The sequence below is a fragment of the Choristoneura fumiferana genome, chromosome 11 (genome assembly GCF_025370935.1).
Source record: "Choristoneura fumiferana chromosome 11, NRCan_CFum_1, whole genome shotgun sequence".
In the NCBI taxonomy this organism is placed as follows: domain Eukaryota; kingdom Metazoa; phylum Arthropoda; class Insecta; order Lepidoptera; family Tortricidae; genus Choristoneura; species Choristoneura fumiferana.
In genome coordinates, this window is record NC_133482.1 from 15645453 (window position 1) to 15670589 (window position 25137).

General features: G+C 38.0%; 1 protein-coding gene across 4 annotated transcripts in view; it reads left to right on the top strand.

Annotated features, from left to right (window-relative positions):
• Window positions 1-25137, top strand: part of LOC141432871 (neurexin 1-like) — a 261481-nt gene that overhangs the window by 20833 nt on the left and 215511 nt on the right. For all 4 annotated transcript variants that reach the window (XM_074094675.1, XM_074094676.1, XM_074094677.1 and 1 more), the window contains exons 2-3: window positions 9909-10260; window positions 14214-14347. In XM_074094675.1, coding sequence (XP_073950776.1) covers window positions 9958-10260; window positions 14214-14347 — 437 coding nt within the window. In that variant the 5' untranslated portion in view covers window positions 9909-9957. The remainder of the gene's footprint in view (window positions 1-9908; window positions 10261-14213; window positions 14348-25137) is intronic.

Below are 25137 nucleotides of genomic sequence, written 5' to 3' on the forward strand. Positions count from 1 at the left end.
CACTCATTGTGACGTTTTAAGAGGGAGGATCAGTGGACGTCTTCCGGCTGATGATGATGCTGAGGAAACAATTTAATAGTGTGCTGGAAATATAGCCCAGCAGTGGGGCGAGTATAGACCACGAATATTAGGATTGCTTTTCTCGTTTACCCGTACCTTTAACTTCAGCTGGCTTTGAAATGGTATTATGAAACAACAAAGGGTTTCTTTCAATCATTTGTAATTGTGGAAGTACAATGGCTAACAAAAGATAATGGAATCCTTTTACTTCTTAATTTTTCTTATCACAATGAAAAATGGCGGATATCCGCGTTTCAGGTCAAGGTTTTTAAAAGTTTATTTTTCGTAAAGATCTAGTTGTTTGTTATTAGTTAAGGAAATGGTAAATCTAAATAAGTAAGTTTTTGAAAAAAAAAACATACAAGCTATACAAGCTTTTTCTTGAGTGTACTTTTTGTTGACTGTATTGTCATCCAAACTACTACTGCGTACCACATTTCAAGTCGATGCCATTAACCATTGAAGAGTTTCGTCCTGCGGAGACGATACTGGCCGGACCACCAGAATGTCACTACCAGGTTATTGTATTGTCACCAGATTTACATAAGTATTTATGCTAAATTTCAATTCAATCCAACCACTGGAAGTGCGTCAAATTTAACACTTTGACCCGCTCATAAGTACCAGTCAAGTATAAAAATAACTTAACTTATTCAAAGTTTCAAAAATACGTACCACATACTCTTATTCCGACGCAATAAGCCCGTAGTAACATATTTTTGAGTGGTTCGAATATTTATTTTTGCACTTGACTGTACATGTACGTACATATATTGCAAGTTAAATAAAAGCTTGTAAAAACATTATTCACTAGGTACATCTGTACACGCGTACGCGTACGTTGCGAAGTTCAAAATGAAAATAATTTTTACGTGTAACCCTCTGAAAATGTCATGTTTGGCCACATTCGATAATGCGTCAATAACAATATATTATTGCATTATCAAATATCACTCAACATGTTGTCAGGGCTCGCCAACCTTTCCCAGAGTACGAGTAATATTTTATTAATACATCGGGCCTTTGTAGCCGCGGGCGATCGGGAGGAAGTAATGTGGGCGATGGTTGCGAGTATACAATATAAGTACTTATATAAAAATAAGTAATATGTAATATAGAAGGGTACTTAGGTGAAATAAATAAGGAAATAAAATTTGTGTCATTTTAGAAGAGCATTGAGAACGGAGTGGAGGAAACCAAGGTGTGATTTAAGCGTAAAGAAGTAACAGATAGACAAAGGATAGTGTCACTTTCGCAATCACAATATTAGTAAGGACTAGCTGCTGCCCGTGTCTCCGTCTGCGATGAACTTGTTTATAGCTTCCCATGGGAAATGTTAAATTTTCTGGGATACCCACTTGCTCGTATGCCATCCAGTCGAAAAAAAAAAACTTCAAATCGGTTCAGCGGTTTAAGCGTCATCATCATATCTGTCGTAGGACGTCCACTGTTGGATATAAGCCTCCCATTAGACTTCCAGTTGGCTAGGTTGGAATCTGATCGAAGCGCACGTTTCTAATTATAATATTGCTAAAAAAGTAAGGATTTGATATGCAGATAATTTGAAACACTAGAAAATTTTATCCAGGAAAATTGCTTAGTTCTCACGGGATAGCGATAAAATGAATTATTCTTAAACAGAGTTGCGGGCAAAAGCTAGTATTCTATAAGTTCTAAATTACTCGTTAGTATTATTTGCAGCTTTGTCCCTGTACAAACATAAACTTAAATTCTTGCTAAAATTTTGTCAGTCCTGCAATTCGAGTACCTACATTCATCATCATCATCCCAGCCTATATACGTCCCACTGCTGGGCACAGGCCTCCTCTCAGAACAAGAGGGCTTGGGCCATAGTTCCCACGCGGGCCCAGTGCGGATTGGGAACTTCACACGCACCATTGAATTGCTTCGCAGGTTAGTGCAGGTTTCCTCACGATGTTTTCCTTCACCGCAAAGCTCGTGGTAAATTTCAAATGTAATTCCGCACATGAATTTCGAAAAACTCAGAGGTGCGAGCCGGGGTTTGAACCCACGACCTTCTGTTTGAGAGGCGATAGGTCAAACCACTAGGCCACCACGGCTTCCTACATTACTTCCTCCTACTTCGGTACCTACATTAGGTTGCAAAAATACTCGTAAATATACCGCAGTCGCTCTGAAAGTTGTAACAAGGCAATAAAATCCAGACGTACTCAACTCTTGGCATCATAATATTTTATGTTGTAGAACTAGGATATTTCTACTTTAGCTGTTTTTGGTTAATGTAACGGGTAGCATTACTAAAGGTTATAGTGATTACTGACTGACTGGTTGTGCCACGAGATATGCAAATATGCAGATATAATATTCAGAAAGAAAAAATTGTTAATAATATTATCATTACAGACTTCTATTGTTTGGTAACTCAACCAAAGAGAAAAGCTGTGGTGGCTGAGTGGTTTGTCATATGGCATCTCAAGCAGAGGATCGTGGGTTCATATCCGCGCTCGAATCTCTGAATTACTCGAAATTTACGTGCGAAATCAAATTCGAAATTTTCAATTTCTATGGTGTGTGTGAACCAATTTAAAGTTTTGTCTCCGAAAATTGCAATTGGAATCACAAGCAGCAGCAAGACCTTTTTAATATTATAAATGCGATAGTACCTCTGTCTTCCTGTCAGTCTCTTGATCTGTCTGTTCATCCCAATCTATATACATCCCACAGCTGCGCACAGGCCTCTTCTTGTGAGAGCTTGGGTCTTAGGTTCCCACGCGGGCCCAGTGCGGATTGGGAACTTCACAAACTCCATTGGGTTTGTGCAGGTTTCTTCACGATATTTTCCTTCACCATTAAGCTCGTGGTAAAGTTTGAAATGTAATTTCGCACATGAATTTTGAAAAAATTCTGATTTTTTTAAGTGAGAGGATTGTGGGTTCAAACCGCGGCTCACACGCACCTTTGGGTGTGAGTCGAGGTTTGAACCCACGATCCTCTGCTTGAGAAGCCATAGGTCAAACCACTAGGCCACCAGGGCTTATTCATACATTACAGAAATTAGCGAAATGCTTGTTAAGTTCTATACAATGTTTAGTGAAAACCGGAATAATCCAGCGTCCGACATAAAACCGGACAAACGGCTATATATAGGATTTCGTTTTACGACCTAAACCAGGATCACACTTTCCAACCCAAATTAGGATTGCCTCATTCTTGGGTCTATAAAGTTGCACAAAGAAATTGTCAAAATAAACTAGCTTTTCCCCGCAATCTTGCCTGTATTTATGCTTTGTATAATTTAAAATTTTACACTTTTCGGAATATAAACTGTCCTAACTTCCTGCCCTGCCATAGTCTATGTATTATGTATATTTATAACTTCTCCAAATTCGTACAGCCGACCACAAAGATAGAAATCAACAAACAAACTTTCGCATCTACTTTATTATTAGTAGGATGGGACTTTTACTTATCCAAATCGTTATAATTATGTGTCCCACAGGCGTAGTTACCTTGATTGTGTGGTCACAAGTTGCTACTTACGTAAGATAGTAGTGCATTGATATGGACCTCCGCTAAGTAACGCCTGAATCAAAATATAGAGATAGAGTGCGATAGAGAATAAACGCAAAGAAATATTTTATTTAGTAAATGGACGACATAAAACTGGCTTTCATTTTTCTACGCAAAGGATCCTTCGTTAAGATTTTCTTTGAATGAAAAAAATATACTAGAGTTTACTTTCAAAAGAAATGACTTTTTATCTCTGAAGAGTTTTGCTCACTGATGAAATGAAGGACTTAGAAATACAAAACCAAATATTTCAATACGGTTTTCTGTTTCTTTATGGCTCTTAATTTGATGTAGAAAGCCTTGATTATGGACTGCGGTCTTAAAAAAATCTGCCCGTTAGGGTTCTTTATATCACAAGAAAAAGGAACCCTTCTAGAATCACTCTGTTGTCCCTTTTAGTGGATAGGTTTTTTTCTGAAGCACCACTTTTCATCTACTTACTAAGTAAGTTCACTTAATTTTTATTTTACACGCTTTTACTCGTAGTACCTTAAAACATAACTTTCAGGGCTAAAAATGTGTTTTTTTTTTAATGGAGTAACATCTATGAGTTTTTGTTTGACGGTATCTTAAACCAACAAAAACATAGAAACTAAATTAAATGACTTTTATCCATTTTGTTTTTGCAAAATCTCTTCTTCGTGCGGGCTTAACTTAAATATTTCTGCATTGGAATAGCGTGTTCTTAAAAGCATGACTACGCTTCACCGAGGTAAACGTGGCTGCGGTAAAAAAAAACGTTTTAATGAAGACGGAAAAGGTTGGCGAGCGCTGACCCGGGCGGATTCGGCTTTTTGAAATGTTAGCGTTTTTTAACGTACGAAAAAAGATAGGATCATTTCATCTCTTTTGATTTAACATTCGTTTGATTTCCGTTTGTGTTAGAGGCATACGTTATGTGTGGCTATTTTAGATTAAATTAAAACATACAAAAAAAATTTCTTTGCTCGCAACACAATACGATCTCAGCAATATTATAAATGCGAAAGTTTGTAAGTCTGTCTGTTTGTTTGTTACCTCATCACCTCTAAACCGCTGAACCGATTTAGTTGAAATTCGGTATACAGATAGTTTGAGTCTTGGGAAAGAACATAGGATAGTTTTTATCCCGGAAAATTGCATATTTCCCGCGGAATAGCGATAAGCGAATTCTACGCCGCCGGAATCGCGGACAGCAGCTAAGCTAGTGACTATATATTGTACACCATAAAACAGTAAGCAATACAGAAAAGAGAGGTACCATCAGCCAAATAAGTGGTCTATCAATTTTTAAACAAGTTCCTATCAAATGAATATGTCGCTAAAGTCGAACTTTCAAGTTGACAGACACGTTTATTGGCATTATTGTTTTGTGACATACAAACGATTATCAACTTTAGGGTGGTAGACCACATATCTGATCTCTTCCAGGCAGCTTTTACAATAGAGAGAAGTAAGGAATATATTTCAGCAGGTGGTGCAATTTTAGATTAGAACCATACATACAACACTATGCTGTAAAAGACTTCATGATTGATGAAATGATAGTTTACCTATATATTTTTAATTGAGTAATGTATTTTGAACACAATTATCAAGAAATTATTTCTTTTTTTTCCTTCCTATATGTAAAATATGCATGATTTTTTTATGCTTACTTGGTAATCAAAGCAAGGTAAAAAATCTGTACCTTTAAGAAAAGATCTAGCAATTCCGATTTCACTCACTTCTAGTGATCGGATCGACTTGAAATTTAGTATGGATATGTAGTTTAGATGACGATGCAAGTCATAGTGGACAAAATCCGAAGACACGCAGGACAGTCGGCAGAAAAGATGGTGTTAAAAAAGTTTTTTCTGAAACTCATTTTTAGAAGGAACTTTTTAAATTGTATAAAAACACTTTAGCGCGTAAAAGCAGCCTAAGTAGAGGCTTTTACATTAATTAAACAAACAAAAGCTGCTTATGAATTGGAGCTTAGAAGCTTCGTGCTTCTTCGGCGTACTGTCAACAGAGTATTTGCCACTAAGTACATAAAGTAAAGTAGCCACATTGTATTTTACGTTTCACGACATTAACGACTATACATACATACATTCCCACCAGGTGGACTGACGACATCGTGAGAGTAGCGGGAAACCGGTGGATGCAAGTGGCGAGTTGTCGTTCATTGTGGCGTTCTAAGGGGGAGGCCTTTGTCCAGCAGTGAAAGTCTTACGGCTGATGATGATGATGATGATACATACATTATCTCCGGTCTATGAAAGTCCCACTGCTGGACATAGTACTCATCGCAACTTGAGAGGGCTTGGGCTGTAATCTAGTTCACCTGTACGCCTCGAGCGGCTCGGAAACTTCACACACACATGCTGTATGTTATATGTATGCAATTGAAAGCTGGTCCTCACAATATTTTCCTTTCCAAGTGTATTTCGTACACAAATTCCGAAAACATAGAGGTCCTGTTTTAACCTATGACATTCTGTTTTAGAAAGAAAGAGAGAGATTGTTTACTGATTTGATTTGTTTGGTTCGATGCACAGAGCAAAATACGTTGAGATAGAAAAAAAATAAAAACATGGCTTAATACGAATTGGGACCCACTCAGCATAATGTCGCGGACAGCCGCAACGCTGGTTTTCTAGGGGACCAGTTTAAATACTAAACATAAAACATATATACTGTTTGATAGGCTATTTATATAGTTTTAATCGGTATGTTACCGCAGCCTATTAACAAACTTATAATGTCACAAAAAATACATACGAAACATTCATTCATTCAGTTCAGTTCTTACGAAACCATTTTTTTTATTCGGCTGGATGGCAAACGAGCAAGTGGGTCTCCTGATAGTAAGAGATCACCACCGCCCATAAACATCTGCAACACCAGGGGTATTGCAGATGCGTTGCCAACCTAGAGCCCTAAGATGGAATACCTCAAGTGCCAGTAATTTCACCGGCTGACTTACTCTCCACGCCGAAACACAACAGCCATTACCATTCTAAACTAATAGTCAAAATACCACGCACAGGACTTATCACGCTAACACACACGAGTAATATTTACCTAGACGTTTCGGCAACATTACAGTGGCCGTGGTGGTTCTTTACTAATTTTCAAAAGATTTTACTATGTATCTCTTTTGTTATACCTAATTTCGTTTAGTTTTTTAGTGGCAACATTGTACTTCATTCATAAAAAATCTGAATAGTTACTTACCACTGCGTTCCTTTCAAAAAATAACGATTTAGAACCGTCCAAGCCGTTCCAGTTCTTTTTCTTTTGTTCGCTAGTAGCTGTTACCTGCCAGGTTGCGTCGGCTTATACGAATAGCTCTATATATTTTATATAGATCTTACCGAACTTAGGGTTACCATATTTAAATTCAAAAAGTCCTGAAAGAATGCCGGCAAATTAGAAAAAGCTGGGTCGTTTTACATCACAGGGGCAATTAAGCAACTGTGCAAGAGAGCTGACAACTTTTTAGTTGTAGTTTTATTGTTTTTTCACGCTAGGCTACAGTGTGTGTGTGAACCCAAGCCCTCACTTTCTGAGAAAATGCCTGTACCCAGCAGTTGGACGTATATAGACAGAGATGAATATTTGAAAATATATTATTATCTCGAAGTGAAATTGCGTGCCAATGCCTTGATTTTTCTGACATGATTTGAGTCTGAGGAATCAACAGTTTCAAATCTCATGTAGAAAATACCCGCCATATCCCACCCCCGGGATGATCCACATTTAGCCTCTAAATCCGCACAGTCACACAAAAAACGACGCATGACGACGCGAAACGCGTCGAATCGAGGTTGAAAGACACGAAAGAAATGTTGTTATTGAGGTCATATGTCCCACTGCTGGGCACAGGCCTCCTCTCAGAGTGAGAGGGCTTGGGCCGTAGTTTCTGCACAGGCCCAGTGTATGTTGGTACTTCATACACACCATTGAATTGCTTCCTAACTTTGTGCAGGTTCCACAATGTTTTCCATCACCATAATAAATATCAAATGTAATTTGGCACATAATTTTCGAAAAAAATTTAGTTAAAATGTTTTTATTTTATACTTTTCTCCCACCCTTGGGGTAGCTTTTTTCCCAAATTTATATAATAACAACTTTATACATTATCTAATAAAAAAAGAACTTAGTAGCGACATCTCTTGTATGGGTGAGCGGTTAGTTTCAAAAGAATGTGACGTCTCTCGATGAGAGCGAAACATAGATATCGCTAGTGCTGCTGCTTAAGTAGCTTAGTGGAAAAAAGCAACCTGAAATATGTGTGCATAAGAGAAATTCGTGTCTGAACTCCTGTTCAGCGGTGGTGTAGGGGATAACCCCCTATAAAGCACGCAGCACGGATTGCTGAGGACCTGGGTTCGATTCCCAGTGCTGGTCTCTTTTTCTGGTTTTTCTGTACATCCATGTCTCAGTTTGTATTTTCGATATGGTTTCACGGGATACCCGTAAAAGTAACGCATTTGGAGTTGAAATAAAAAAATACAAAAAGACTAAAAAAAAACAATCATAACTCATTCATAAAATTAGTAATGATCACGGTAGTCTAAAATATTGTACTCTTCTGCTTTATACCAAAACCTTGGCGTGGAATGTGCTAGACTGTCTTCGAATTGAAGCTTTCATTTCGGATTTTCCGGTGATTCTGCGCGATTTGAGCGCCGGCGGCAAGTCTGACTCATGAGTCTGATCGCGAGTCTCGATCTAGATCAACACTCAAAGTAAAATGTCGAGTCGACGATAATCTGTTGTTTTTACGGTTTTATTCCCATTTTTTATGAGACTGTAAACTTGCGGCTATAGCTTTAATGGTTATATTTGTTACTAATAGATATAGTTAAGTGTCTTGCCCTTTATAAGCTTAACTTTCGGATAGAAAAATCTAAAAAAAATATATTTTAATAATAATATATTTAAAGAATTTAAAAGAGAAAGTATCACAGCTATAGTAATAACCGACCGAAACTTAAGAACCGTACATTGTAGTTGAATAACCGGGGTTGTGTATTTTTAGAGTTCCGTAGCCAAAATGGCAAAAACGGAACCCTTATAGTTTTTTTACAGTGTGTAAATCAAAAAACTTTATTTAATTTTAATATCTTTCATATATATATTTTTTTATCTTTCATAAAATACAGTTTTAACAAACTTATGGGCTACACTTATTAAAAGGGACCAATAAAACATATTACCCTGAACTAGGAAAAATCCTGTGTTTCAGGTGTAGATGTCGAAGGGCTTATTAATCAAACTTAAATATCTTATCACATGCAAAATATAAGTAAGGAAGTAGCTTTAGCATAAAGGCGTTTTATACAATATAATGTAATGACTTTATTTATTACACAAAAAGTAAACAAGTAAAGGTATTTCACTTTGAAAATTACGACGTAGACGGTCCTAGTTGTACGTACTTTATTCCATGAAGATTGGAATCCTTCACAATTTACGCGTAAATTGTACTACGAAATTCGATTTGGACCCGTAACTTGACGTATGATACTTTGCCAGTGGCAGTTAGTGCCATCCTTGAGTGTCATTCTTGACAGTTTACCACTTCACCACAGATAAGAAGTAAAAAATTATGCCGGTGCTGCTGCTCATCATACGCATACCTACAGATCAGATTTATGAAATTACATTGGTGTGGCAGAACTGGATTAAACTATGACGTGATCGACCAAAAATACTTTTAATAACTAATTAAAAAGACATGACATGTGTTATATAGGTTTAAGTTGTTTTTTTATTGTTTTTTATTAATTTTATAATTTTTTTTTATCAATAAATATATGAATACAATTACATTAAAAAATTAAATAAATAAATAAATGATTTACATATATGTATGAAAAAATATTTACTTTTCTATAAAAAAAAAACATTAGTATTTGAAAGAAATAAGAAAGAAAAAAAACATTTATTCGTGACATTAAGAGGCTGCTTCGCCATCCATTGATTAGTGCTAACTGGCGGTTAGGTGTGATGACGTCTCTTTTTGTTTAATTCGAATAGACAGAGACGGCATCACATTTAACCGTCACTTAACACTAATCAATGGATAGTGAAACAGCCTCTTAATGTCACGAATAAATGTTTTTTTTCTTTCTTTTTCTGTGTAGGTACATACCTGTTTTTCTGTACTGCTTGCTATGTGTTGGTGTGCAATAAAGAGTTATTGTATTGTATTGTATTATTACACAAAATACTATAGGTACCTATAGAATTAAACTATTTAAAAAAATATTATTATTATTTCTTCAGAGAATCTAATTACACCTTTTTTTTGCCCACAGATACGCGCGCAATGAAACGCAGACGCAGCCTCTAACGCCCGCGGACACGATGCGCTGCCTCCTGTGGCTTCTGCCCCTCCTCCACCAGCACCTGGCCTTCGTCCTCGACAAACAGAACCCGTACTCGCAGTTCCGCAAGTGGAACGCCGCTCTCAACGGGACTCTGGAGCTAGAGTTCAAAACTGACCAGCCGAACGGTCTGCTCCTGTATACTGATGACGGTGGGACGTATGACTTCTTTGAGCTGAAACTGGTGAATGGGGCGGTCAGATTGAGGTATAATTTGGGGGGAGGCGCGCAGATTATCACAGTCGGGAGCAACCTTAATGATGGACATTGGCATAAATTGCAAGTAAGTAAATCAAAGTCAAAGTCAAAGTCAAAATATCTTTATTCAATTTAGGCTATAACAAGCACTTATGAATGTCAAAAAAATCAACCACTGGTTCGGAAAAACCTCTGTTGAGAAGAATCCGACAAGAAACTCAACGAGGTATATTTTTTTAAACAGATTTACGATATTATTAAATGATATATATACATCACAAGTATTTAACACAACTTTATTTTTAACACAGTAGGTTCGCTATTTGAAGGGATCGCTAATGCGGATCGGAATTATTTCCAAATATCCCTGTCCATGATATAATCATCCATATATATACTAATATTATAAATGCGAAAGTGTGTTTGTATGTTTGTGTGTTTGTTCGTCTTTCACGCCGTAACGGAGCAACGGATCGACGTGATTTTTGGCATAGAGATAGTTTATGGGCCCGAGAGTGACATAGGCTACTTTTTATTCCGGAAAAATGCGCAGGTCCCGAGGGAACAGCGCGCGATAACCGACTACCACGCGGGCGGAGCCGCGGGCAAAAGATAGTTAACTTTATAATACGCCTTAGATATGAATGTCTTCTTGACAATATATTCTTCTTCTTCTTGAATTGGATAATTGGGTTGATTCCTGGGTCAAAAATATTCTATTTAGTCTGTTAGGGCGGCCGTCCGATTAGAGATTTCAATTCGGAGTTCCATAAATACTCGTACATCACACACGTACGTTTATTTCCATTCCGGACGCACATGCTACCATACGGAATTCCGAACAGAACTTCGTCTACACCTATTAAGGAACATATATTCCAAATTTCAAGTTTCTAGGCCCAGCGGTTTGGGCTGTGCGTTGATCTATAAGTCAGTCAGTCAGTCAGTCAGTTTCTTCTTTTATATATATAGATAGATGTAGCCGCTTTAATAAAAAATACTAAAAACAGAATAAAATAAATATTTTTTTTGCTTGATATTAGTAACGGCAACAGGTAGACGCATGAAATATTCACAGAATATTTAGTTGTATAATCACTTTAAAAATAAATAATGAAATTAAAATAAAATAAATATGTTTTTTTGCTTTATGTCTAACTTTATGACACGATAATGGTACGGAACCCTTCGTGCGCGAGTCCGACTCGCACTTGGCCGTTTTTGTATTTGTTTTCGCCGTTTGTTTTTAATTATTCATGTTTGCATAAGACGGTTTCAGTATAAATTCTTCTAATTTGCCTTTTATTATGATTGAAGGCTACACGTGTTAAAGTAAACTGATCAGTGACGCTCGAGCATCGACCTCTCCTGAGTGTGCAACATTTAATTCACTAGTCAGCACTAATTATCATGAATGTGTACAAAGGTACCTAAATGATCAATTAAGAGAGTTCAACGACCGGAGATCTAATGACATTGTGTGATTAATTAAACCCCGGAGAGCATAATTAAACAGAATGCTTTGAGTCGTGCTCGTGCGCTTAAGTAAGACTTATTTGTTAAAAAAAGTAAAATAAGGTAAATTAACAATTAAATTATAGACGTAGTTGTCCGAAATAAAAATCTTTATTATTATTAACATTGCGCTGCCAATTTTTAGGGTTCTATAGTCGAAACGACAAAAACGATACCCTTATAGGTTTTTTTTTAATATAGGTAATCTACCAGAGCTTTCGGAAAGACCATCATTGCCAAGAATAAATCACAAGAAACTTTGCAGAAAGTAATTTGTCCAAAACAAAATATACAATGTTAAATAACTGAAACCTTAGACACCTCAATTTTTTTTCCATTATGACTCAGTTGATTGCATTTATTTTTGAATATCGTCATTATTTTAAAAGATATTCGTGTGTTTTTCTAAGTTAGTAATTCTACTTCATTTCTAACTCTACACTCATAATTTGTATGTGTCAGTTGCGCTTTGACGTTTTTAGAAGAAAATCACACATTGACGTCAAATCTCCAGCAAACAGTAAAATTTTCCAAAGAGAGCTTTCGGTCCAAAGTTATAAAGGTCAAATTTCATCAGCATTTCGCCGCGGAATACTTAAAAAGTAATATTGGGCGTAATTATTAAAAGATTCAGGCGTTATATTGCCAGTGGAAGTTCATTTTCAGAAATTAAATCAATATATATTGTTAATCTGCGCAAAGTATCTACAACGTGTTACTTTTGATTTTTGTTAACTATAAGGGAACACTCAACAAGTAGAACGAAGTTAATTTCTCCAATAGTGACCTATTAGTATTTAAAAGGTAATCAAGAATTAAGCTATTAAGCTAGTTAATTATGCGCGATAAAGTGTAAACGGTTCTACTTTGGATGCTTTTTAAAGTTAGTAACTGAAATGTTTTTAATGCATACAAATTTAGCAAAAGAAGGTAAAAAATTCTTTTGTATCTCTCTAGTCAGTATCACTAGTTCAGTTTGTGAATTTTAACAATAGCTGTGAACGTGTAATATATGCATGATTTTTGGATTTAGCCATACAAATAACTGCCAGGCAGTTTCTATCAATGAACTGTGCCGTCTGTCGAAGTTAACGGAAATCAAGAAAAACACGTTGTATATGCCCCACTTCCCACTGCTGCGAACAGGTATGAGAGGGTTTTGGCCCTATTTCCAACCCGGGCTCATTGAGGATTACTTGGGAACTTTACGGACACCATTGGATTGCTTCGCAAGTTTGTGCAGGATTACTCACGATGTTTTCTTTCACCGCCACGCTCAAATTTTGCTAACTTGTTGTTAAAAAAATATGTCAAATATAATTTTGCACATGAATCTCCAAAAACTGAGAGATATTAGCCTTGCTTGGGAGGCCTAGGTCAAGCCACTAGACAACCACTAGGTATCCTCTGTCACGATCCAGATCTACGCTAAGTTTCATCATAATTCGTTCAGTTGTTATTGGGTAATTGAGTAATATCCAAACAAACAAACTTTCTAATTTATTTAAGAAGGAAGTCGGACTCGATAGGATTTACTTTTGGCCAAAGTCTATACTTATTTATTTAAAAAAACGTATTAAATGGTACAATTTAAGTAAAAACTGTACTAAAAATAACTTAAGAGAAGTTTCCCTGCAGGCCGCGCGGCCGCGTTAGGTATTCGTTTGCTGTCTTTATCGGTCGTGACATAAGCGCTCACAGCCGTCCCCCCCATGCCTTCCGCAACGACGTCCGTAATTTATATCGAGATAGCTGTAGGCTTTTCAAGATTCGGGCGGTTGAATTTTGGGCTTCGTTGTCTTCATATTATACGAAAAGTATAGCACTGAAATCAATGATATTTTACAATCAAGATATTCATTATATTTTCTATGCCTGTGTTGTTTTCGATTTTTGTAAAAATGCTTTATTAGTCTGTAATTCTCGTGCAAAGTTGTCATATTTTTTTGTTGAATTTTGAGCTCCTGTTATTCTGATATTACACATTTATATGATAATCTGAAAAACCACAGGCATAGATAATTACGTCTAGTCTATACTTACAAAATTTTATCTATTTCTGTTGCCTAGTTTTCAAATGAGACCGGGACTACGTTTGTATGGAGAATGGAACGAAGATACTTTTCTTACTCCTAATTAAACTCCAATTCAATAGAATCTGACAATCCTGTAGACACTTCCAGCCCACTAATATAAACACCGGGCTGCCTAAGGCTTTGTGATGTGACTATTATTCTTTTTTGATTCCTTTTAGATCATAATTGCAACAACAGGGACATATATAATCAAGTGTGCCCACGATAGGGTGTCTTAAATATGTAGAAAATTGACAGATTCTATTGAATTGTACTTTATATACCTATACAATTCGCCCAAGTCTTGACCCTGCGGAAGAGAGCCCATAAAGCTGGCTGCATTTCCGCGCTGGATTGTGATGCCAATACGTTGTACCAAACTTATGCACGCAAACTTTTCGGACAAATTAAAAAAAAGCTTTTGTCTTACTCGTAATCCCTCCGGTAGGTGGCACGGCGGGACGAGCACACCTCCTTGGCGGTGGACGGGGCCTCCCGAAGCACCACGTCGCGCGGCAAAGAGTTCGCGTTCGGCAAGTTTAACACCAACTCAGACGTCTTCGTGGGAGGAATACCGCCTTCGTAAGTATTAAAACTCTACTCATTTACACTCAAAATTGATGCCACACCTGGAATTTAACCGCAACGATTTATAATCAAATGATCTCGACGTTTTGGCGACTTTGCAGGTTTTTCAAAGCCAAAATATCTTTATTCAATTTAGGCTCTAATAAACGCTTTGGGAATGTCAAATAATCTACCTACCACCGCATAAACCGACCTAGCTTAAAACTCCAGAACTTCAATTTCACAAAACTGGGGGGGGGGAAATTTTATGACTTTTGAGAAAGAGGTGATTTTTTTGCGCTCAATTATGTATAATGCGTTAGAACTATATATATTTTTTATATATTTTCAGCATTTATACTATAACGACATTTACATTTTACATTTGAAATTTACCACGAGCTTTGCGGTGAAGGAAAACATCGTGAGGAAACGTGCACAAACCTGCGAAGCAATTCAATGGTGCGTGTGAAGTTCCCAATCCGCACTGGGCCTGCGTGGGAACTATGGCCCAAGCCCTCTTGTTCTGAGAGGAGGCCTCTGCCCTGTAGTGGGACGTATATGTAAATATAGGCTGGGATGATGATGATACTATAACGAAGGTCTGGCTGCCGCGGGATCTTGGTCCATATGCCACTGAACCAACATGTTGATAACAGAGCAATTGAAATGACCGATTATAATGCGCGTGAAATTTTCACTAAAAACATTATAATTCGAAAACACGCGTTTTACCAGAGATAGCACCATGCTGAATCGATTACTCGCTCCCGAAAGCAACACAGTAAGTTTTTGTTAAAAATACAAGTTTATATAAGTTTCGTTTTTAATACAAGATTTTTTTGCTGACCGTATTTTTTGTTGACTGTACTTGCATTGTCGTCTAAACTACATATCCGTACCAAATTTCAAGTCGGTACTATTAACCATTGAGGAGTTCCTTACTGCGGAGACGACCCTGGTAGGACCACCAAGCTGTCACTACCAGATTATTATATTGTCACCAAATTTACACAAGTACCTATGCCAAACTAGAAAAAAGCTTGTAAAATAAAAATAAATAAATATATACAATACCTATACACAATAATGTTCTTTAAAATACATATTATATAAGATGATATAAGGGAGTTAGTAGGCTGCTTATCTCAAATTGAATTAATTTATTAGCAGCAATAATAACGAATTTCCATCTCATTCCAATTAAACAAAGCAAACAGACCGATTTAATTTTTTTTACTGCCCCCGCAAACAACGTAGCGTACCGCAATTTCAACCTTAGTACAGCATAATAAAGCCGTTTCATCCTTGCCCGTGGATGCTGTGATACTATCAGCTGAAATACGGTTGTCTGTCCGTATATCTCTGGTAATGTTTCAGCTGGAACATAAAGCTGGGAGCTCACTGGCGAACAATTGTCTGTTTCAAGGATGTATTGTTCGGTGTAGTGTATTCGAGCACTAAATTAATGGGATCACAGGCCTCTATTCTCTAAAGCTACTAGGTATTACAAGTTCAGGGATTATACATCGCTAGAAAACCTGCTTTCAATTAAAAAATAACGGTGCCACAGACACATTAACACATATCGGTCAAACTTATAACACGTCTTTTTGCGTCGGGAGTTAAAAAAAGAAGCAATAGTTTGAAGTTTGTACCAAAGCTGGTTTACAGAATTGTTCGATGTTATAAATATTATTCTATCAGTGTGTGCGTGCGTTGCGTGTGTGTATTGGAATATAATACACAGGCTACATTTGATCCCAATATTGCTACGGGATTCATGTAAAATACCGAAAATTTTATCGCTACATATAGAGTCATGAAATTTGTTCGTCATACAACGTCAAATTTACCAAAAGCTTTACGGTGAAGGAAAACATCGTGAGAAAATCTGCAAAATTGCAAAGCCATTTAATGGTGTGCGTGAAACTCGCTACTGAAAAAAAAGATTTGCTAACAGTCCCACCCCACTAGTATTATAAATGCGAAAGTTGTAAGTCTGTTTGTTTGTTTGTTACTCGATTACTTCAAAACCGCTGAACCGATTTAGATGAAATTTGGTACATAGATAGTTTGAGTTACGGGGAAGGACATAGGATAGTTTTTATCCTGGGATATGGAATAGTTCTCGCAATAAACGAATTCTACGCGGACCAAGTCGCGGGTAACAGCTTAGGCTAGTAACAAATAAAATGGTTGCTTGTAATCGGAACTTCATTCACCAAAAGTATATTTTCTTATCGGAGAATCGTCTTATCTCATTTACATAAACAATACTATAACTTTACCACAATTTATTTCGTAGCAAGCTCGTAGAGGGTCTACGGCGTAGCTCGTAGCCCGTAGCGTTAATATTGCTTCCGACGTTGTAAACGGAGTACAGGCTAAGTGGTGCCAACATGTTATGCGATTATGTTGGATAATATGTTATTGTGTTGCATGATAATAATATGTTATTGTGTTGGTGTTAAATTACTTTGTAATATTGGAATTAAAGGTAAGTATCGACTGCTATGTTTTCAGACGGGTGTAAGGTAATTTGAGTCGTAAATCCTTCGCATAAAGCTAAGTTTGACAGCTACAGTAATTCGATTGCAATGGTACCTTGTTATGCTGTGGTTTATATAACTACCTGTTGCTGCGACTTTGTCTGCGAAGAATTCATCATACTCATCTCGTCCTATATACATCCCACTCCACGGTTCATTTTTATTTTTTTATTTGACTGGATGGCAAACGGGCAAGTGGGTCTCCTGATGGTAGGACATCACCACCGCCCATAAACATCTGCAACACCAGGGGTATTGCGGATTAAGATGGGATACCTCAAGTGCCAGTAATTTCATCGGCTGTCTTACTCTCCACGCCCAAACACAACAGTGCATGCACTGCTGCTTCACGGTCCTACCACCTGCAAGGGTATAGGCGTCTTCTCAGACTAAGAGGGTGTGGACCGTAGTTACAATGTGTGTGGGCCCAATCCCAAAGCAGATTAAAAACTTCACATACACACCATTGAATCTCTTCGCATGTGTGTGCGGGTTTCCTCACGATGTTTTTCCCTATCTTCTTAGTTTTTTTTTACGAACGTCATTTTGAAATATTATACACCCGATGTCTGACAATTTGACGAATCTATTGTTATGTGATTATGATGACAACTATCCAGCCATTTAGGCTATAGAGAGGATCAAAGAAATAGACATACATACATTAAGCAGTTGGATAAAAGGAAAAATGACAAATCAAATCACTTTCTCACCAAAAATCGCACTTCGCTCCACAACTTTGGCCCAATTCCTTAGTTAAACTCGCATCGACATTTACCCCATACAGCCCCGGCCTCCCCGCGGAGATAAATAAGCCCCTAACTGCGGGGAGAGCGGGGCTTGGTCTCCAGGGGGGGGGGAATGCGGAGAGTGCGACACAAATTCTTTTCTAGGGTTCCCTACCTCAAAAGGAAAAGAACCTTTCATAATACCGACCAACGACGACCGGACGACGACGGACGACCCAGTGGTTAGAGAACCTGACTTCGAAGCTTGAGGTCCCGGGTTCGATTCCCGGCCGGGGCAGATATTTGTATGAATAATACGAATGTTTGTTCTCGAGTCGTGGGTATTTAATATGTATTTAAGTATGTATCTATCTATTTAAGTATGTTTATCCGTTACCTAGTAACCATAGTATAAGCTTTGCTCAGTTTGGGACTAGGTCAATTGGTGTCAAACTCAAACTCAAAAACATTTATCGACTACAAAAACGCACAAGTCAAGTGTCCCATGATAGTTATTATCGTACTAATATTATAAATGTGAAAGTTTGTGAGTGAGTGAGTGAGTGAGTTTGTAAGTGAGTGAGTAGGTATGTTTGTTACTTCTTCACGATGAAACGGCTGGACGGATTAGGATGATATTTGGCAAAAAGTTAGTTTATAACCTGGATTAAAACATAGGATACTTTTTATCCCGATATTCTCACGGGATAGGGATAAAATCTCTAAATAACAACCGCTGGATTTAGAGTCATGAAATTTGGTATGTAGGTAGCTGGACATCTGGAATAAAACATAGCCTACTTTTCATTCCGATATTCCCACGGGATAGGGATAAAATTCGGAAGAACAACCGCTGGGCTTAGAGTCATGAAATTTGACCATGATTGTTTTTAATGTAACGTTTATGAAAACAACGATTTAATTTTCGGGAATTTCCACGGGAATTTTTAAAATCCCGGAATTTCAATTCAGCTGCTGGACCTAATGATTTACGTGTGCGAAGCCACGGGTAAACACTAGTTATTTATAATAATGCTAATCACCCACCGACACGCTAATGACGTAATAATGTTTTTAAAAGCAGTCAGGTTTTTTATTTCATACGTTTTTGATGCTCCTGTAAAAATAACATATAAGCTTAAAAGTGTTATAGGTAGTAATATACACATAATATATTTGGAATGGACAAATTATTGGCATTCATTTGATTCCAAAATCACATTATCCGACAAAGAACGAAAGTCAGCGACGTTGCTCAAAGAATTAGTTCGCTGAAGGCATTGGGCCACGTCTGTCGCAGGGCCGATGAACGGTGGAGCAGACGAGTCCTCGAATGGAGACCACGGACGGGTAAACGTAGTGAAGGGCGTCTTTAGGCACGGTGGTCGGACGACCTTAAGAGGGTAGCTGGCGGCGGATGGATGCGGGGGGTGAAGACAATGTTGTGGCGCGTCATGGAAGAGGCCTATGTCCAGCAGTGGACTGCTGTAGGCTGATGATGATGATGATTTGATACCCATTGTTACAGTAAAAAAATCCTTCTCCATATTTATGTTTGCGGATGCCATCTTGAAATATTATAATATAGGGTATAATATGCCACACAGTTTGTCTATGTCACGAGGATAATGAATCCTCATTATAATAAAAACCGTTCAGTCTTTTATACTACAGAGACGACCAAAGAAATGGGCATACATTTATACTTACATTCAAACATAATATACCTACATACGCTCGAAAATAACCCTTTTTCGGGCAGTTGAGTAAAATTGTATCGGATATCGAATACATTCTAAAGACTGTTAAGCTTAGTGTGTTAGTAACGATATCTCTTGTCCGGGTGAGCGGTTAGTTCCAATGGAGTGCCGAAAAAGTTTCTCGATGAGGGCTACGGCATAGATGTCGCTAGCGTCACTGCTTAAGTGGCTAAAATAAGAAACAAACAAGCTGAGATATTAGGTGCATAGGGGAAATTCGTGTCGGTACCGTTGACCATCAGTGGTGTAGCGGTATAGCACGCGGTACGGAATACCGAGGACCTGGGTTCGATTCCCAGTGATGGTCTTATTTTTCTGGTTTTTCTGTGCATCTATATTTCAGTTTGTATTTTCACTGTTAAGCTTGACAAGCAACCTCTCAGTAAGATCCAGATGTAGTAGTTATATCTTTAGGTTCAGTCCAAGTTTTTCTTTTCAATTTACTCGCTGTTGCGATGAATATTGAAACAAAACGCAAAACAACCGCAAGGAACAAAACTAAACGCAGACGGGACTGAACTCCACAACTTGCTAAAGAGGGCTAGTACGCGATAACGGGTTTGTTTATCAACTTTACGATATACTAGCGGCACAATATTGGGCCCAGTTTTCATACAAAATTACCTATTAGGTACTGTTTAAGTTGGAGGGCCAGATACTCACACACAATCATAAACCCACGGAATTTATACAAAACAATACAAATATGCTTTAATCAGTACAATAAGTTTATACAAAGACAAAATGCTGGGTAGACAATAGACGGTCTTATCGCTTAAAAGCGATCTCTTGCAGACAACCTTTTAGATAAACCAATGCGAATAACTACGTCAATGTAGGTAGCGGCAACGAAAGAAATAAGAAAGTTTCGTGAACGCGCGTTTACGGGGCCATACATTCTCAAAAAACCAGCTAAGTCCGACTTAGACTCGCGCTTCGAGGGTTCCGTACAAATTTCTAGGCATCTAAGGAAAATGTAGGTAATGTGGGGCCAATTTAGATAGTTGCAGACAAAAAAAATGCTAGACTTCTTATCGATTGCGCTAGTGTGTACCTTCATACCAAATTTCAAGTCTCTTGCTATAAGTTCATTCATAGATATACGTGCAAACTTGCATGGAGCCCACTGTACGCGAGTGCGACTCGCACTTGACCGATTTTTCTATTAGAGTGGTCAAGTATCAAAAATATCACAACCCGCAACTAACATGACAACAGCAAAGTTTTTGTATATTTGGGGCACCTTGACCGCTTCGTATGTTTAAGTGCTGTGGTACTTTGTTGGACCATTTCCATGTCCCGTCTATTATTACGGATTCGGCCAGCCGTTGGATTATCTCTATTTACTGGCCCTGGACTGTTTAGGCCTGCATTGTCCAGATCTGGCCTTTTAGCTGTGGCTTTAGGCTTTTATGCAGCGATTGAGCAGCATTTCGCTTTTGATATTAACGTATAGAGACAGTTTTGAGGTGTTATTGGATTTGTGCCGGACTATATTAGTACGAGCTATGGAGAGAGCTATGCTTGGAGTTTCTTTGCGCAACAGAATACGGAAACTCGTCGAAGAACTATAAGTCACTGACATAGCTGGAAAAATATGCAAATTGAAGTGGCAATGGGCAGGCCACATCGCTCGAAGAACAGATAACCGTTGGGGGAGAAAAGTCCGAGTGGCGACCACGAACCGGAAGACGAAGCGTTGGCAGGCCCCCCACCAGGTGGACTGAAGACATCGTGATAGTTGCGGGAAACCGGTGGATGCAAGTGGCGAGTTGTCGTTCATTGCGGCGTTCTAAGGGGGGAGGCCTTTGTCCAGCAGTGGACGTCTTTGGGCTGATGATGATGATGATGATGATGATGATATTAGTAGAATTATTATTTTAAATGATAACAAAACGGATAACTCGCGTCTGAAATCGAGTTTAGCTCGACACGTTTCGGGCTATACTGTAACCCTTCTTCCGGGAGCGACGCGATTCGGCGGCTGCTGCAACACGCGCACTGTGCACGTTAGTTTCGTCGGGTAGTCGCGCGAGCAGGGCGGTGGCGCTCAGTACTGCTCCCGAAAGAAGGGTTACGGATTAGCCCGAAACATGTCGACTCCTGTTCACTACATCTGTACTTATTGGAGTAGTGAAACATTCGTTACACTAATCTCGAAAATTGCGTAAAACGAAACTAGGATTTTTTTAACAAAGACCGCCAGCAAGCTTTGCATATTTCCTGCAAACCCTCGTATTATGATCACAAATCCGCAATAACCATTTAGCCGGCACTTAGCTCAGGAATTCGGGCAAACGTTTGCTCCAACGTTCGACAAACAAAAGGACAAATGTGCCAGCTCACGCCGTGCTATCATATTGTGGGTGTGTTGGATGGTAGCGAAGCAGAAAGCCAACCAGTAAGAATCTAAGCGGAAGATTTTTGACATTTATTGAAATAAACAGATAAAGTAAACAGATAAAGTTAAAAAAAAAACTTGTGGTTATTAGATAGTGTGTAAAAAAACCTAGTGACACTGGAAATATAAGATAGATAGAATATCTTTAACTTAGACCTAGTAAAAAAATATATGTACCTAAGCAACGACGTCTGTAACACCACTTTGTAAGATTAATTTTACAGAGAGAGGGCTGATATTTACGTACAATATACTTATTTAAGGTGCGACCAAACCGCTGCTTAAAAAACGGTGACGGTACGGAATCGCAGTGACGCATCGTATGCGCACCGTTTTTTTGCATGCGCTTTCCACACCGCTGCTTAAAATACGCAAACGGTGCGGAATCGCAGTGACGGGCCGTAAACGTAACGACTTTTGTTCGGTAAAGACCTGAAGTTTACGACACGTCACTGCGATTCTATATTTATTTAAAAAAAGCCGAGAAAAAACCCATCACATCGTATCACCAGTTGGGGATGCGTATCGTAGAGTACAGCTGGCATTTTTTAAAAATATTTTAATACTCATTGTGATACTGCGTATCCATGTTCACTGTGGGAATGATTCGCCATGATTCATAGTAATGACCCAGCGTCATTACCCTAACGAGTGCCACAACTCTCTGTTGTTTTGTTCGCTACCCCATCTCACCGCGAAGGATAGCTCAAGCAATTTGTATAGTCTACTGACTTGTATATTTCTCTAGACCTCTTATTAAAATCTAACTGGTATTTTCAAGCTTTTTCTGTTGCGAATCTTAATTAAGAGAAACCTATAATGTTTTGTCTCGGCTGGTAGCCTGAGGTTGTTGTGACGAATTTTTTTTAATGGATGTTTGACGGAATCTTGGCCCGAAAATCAACATTGAAATTAAATTTCCCGAGTTCAATAGTAGATGCTAAGCTCGTGTAAGCTGTAAGTACAAGTTTATACACAAAACCTCCGTAAATCTATTCTAATTTAATAATCTTCTAGGAATTTAGAAATGCGTTTTGACAGCGCGTTTTTCTTTCCATAGAGCTACGGGGCTACTACGAAATTCGTAAATCGAAGTACTTTTTGTTGACTGTATTAGCATAGCCACCCAAACTACATTTGCATACCAAATTTCAAGTCGATGCCATTAACCGTTGAAGAGTTCTGTCCTGCGGAGACGATCCTGGCCAGACTACCAGGATGTAACTACCATATTATTATATTGTCACGCAATTTACATAATTATGCCAAATTTAAAGACAATCCGAAGTTGTAAGGAAGTCGGCCGAATTTAATTTGCAAGATTTGATGACAAACATCGGGACAGGTGAATGAAACTAAATAAAAGCTTGTTACTGGTATAAATCGAACACGGTTGACGTTTGTTGAGATTGCGCATTTATCCCTAAAGGATCAATCAACTTTTGAGTGGTTAGAACAAGGTTAGAAGCATTCAGTTAGGTAGGTAACTGAAATGAAATGTCCTGGCAAAAATCCTGACATCGCCCTAAAACTCCTGACATTTTCTGACATACCTAGCTTTGGCGTAAATATAACAAAAGTTTTAAGCAAAAAAATAGTTGATACCGTAAACTACTTCAACTTTGCCCTCTGGCCCCAACATTGCCTGATTTGATTTAGAGTCGATAACTTAGCACTCTTATAGGTTTTAAACTTTTATGTACACGGGAATTATTGCTACGGGGGGGGGGGGGGATAAAAGTTTAAAAACCTAAAAGGTGCTGAGTTATCGACTCTTAATCGAATCAGGCAATGTTACGGCCAGACGGCAAAGTTGAAGCAGTTTACGGTATCACTTTACCTGTAATTTATCATATTTTAATTTGTTTTGAAAGAAATATTATTAGCTTTGTTGAATACTTGCTACATAGATACATTTATCATTTCATTCATTAAAACTGTAATAAGTGAAAACATATATTTAGTTTTTTGTTTTAATGAAGCCGTTTCCAAATATCCTGACTCTTGCTAAGCCCGGCCGCAATCCTGGCAAAGAGTCAAAAATCTTGACATATGGCAACACTAGCCACGACCCTTTTGTACTATTGCAGCGCACACAAACAATACGAGTATGAAGTGTTTACTTGAAGTCTGGACTGATGTGTCTGTACGTAATCTTGATTGTGTGTTTGCAGTACCAAAAACGTTTTATCTCACGTTTAATACGATTTCCCGCATAATACGCCATTTTACACTAGTCCCTGCAATTTTAGGCCTGTTTTCATACATTTTTTTACGGTTAATACGATTCACGTCCCGCTTAATATGCCATCTAAAATTATGTTATTATTATATTAGCCACCTTGCATCGTCCTTCAATGTTACCAACTTATGTATTCTGGTGAAAAAATTGGGACTAACCATGTCGTACTATTAATATTACGCAAAGGGACGCGATTCTGGCGATACCTCCAAAGTTTGTAGGCCTGACTAAGCGATCGGCTAATGAGGGCTATCGTTTTTTGTCTCACCAGATGGCGCACTGTTGCGTGAGGTTTTTAAGTATGGCTTTCAAAGTCTATTATTACGGGCGTGAAAACAAAGTTTAGATTAAAATCATGTTTAATACACCTTAAAACCGTACCATAAAAATATCGAGCATGCCATAGTGTTGCATAGTCCCCGTTTTGTTCGGAAAAAAGAAAGGACAAAGGTTTCCGAAAGACAAAACTGTCTCAAAACACAGACATTCATTGCCCCGGAACGCATATTTTATTTGCCATAATTAATTTCAGATATTGCAAAATATTCACAAAATTATTCTAATTATAAATAAACCCGCGTAGCTCACCCAAAAACTATGAGATTTGACATTTCGGAGACCTCACGCTACACTAGCGCCTCTAGTGGCGAATTCATACGCGATAGCCCTCATTGGTTCGTACGGTAAAGGACTTTAATACATGACCCACCATGGAACCTTTGCATTGTTAATTAATGCCATGTCACTATGACGTTTACTGTGAAATGGTTCCATGGTGGCTCATGAATCAAAGTCCTTGACCGTATACCTACCTACACTGGTTTGGATAAGTATTTAACAAAATGTAAACAAACTTCAGCTGCCAGATTTGCTACATTCAAGGTTTTTAAACATTTTACTTATCTATCATTGTAATACAACTAGACTAGTGTATTTCAATACAGAAATGTAAATGTTTAGATAGTTTAATGGGTGAATTTTAATATTTAAGACATTGTTTTGTTTACATTTAGTTAAATACCTATCCAAACCAAGTATATCTAAAGAAACTATTAGGTAAAGAGAGGACGTTAGCAAAATCTTTCACGACGTCGTTACGGCTAGACATGTCTTGGCAAGCTT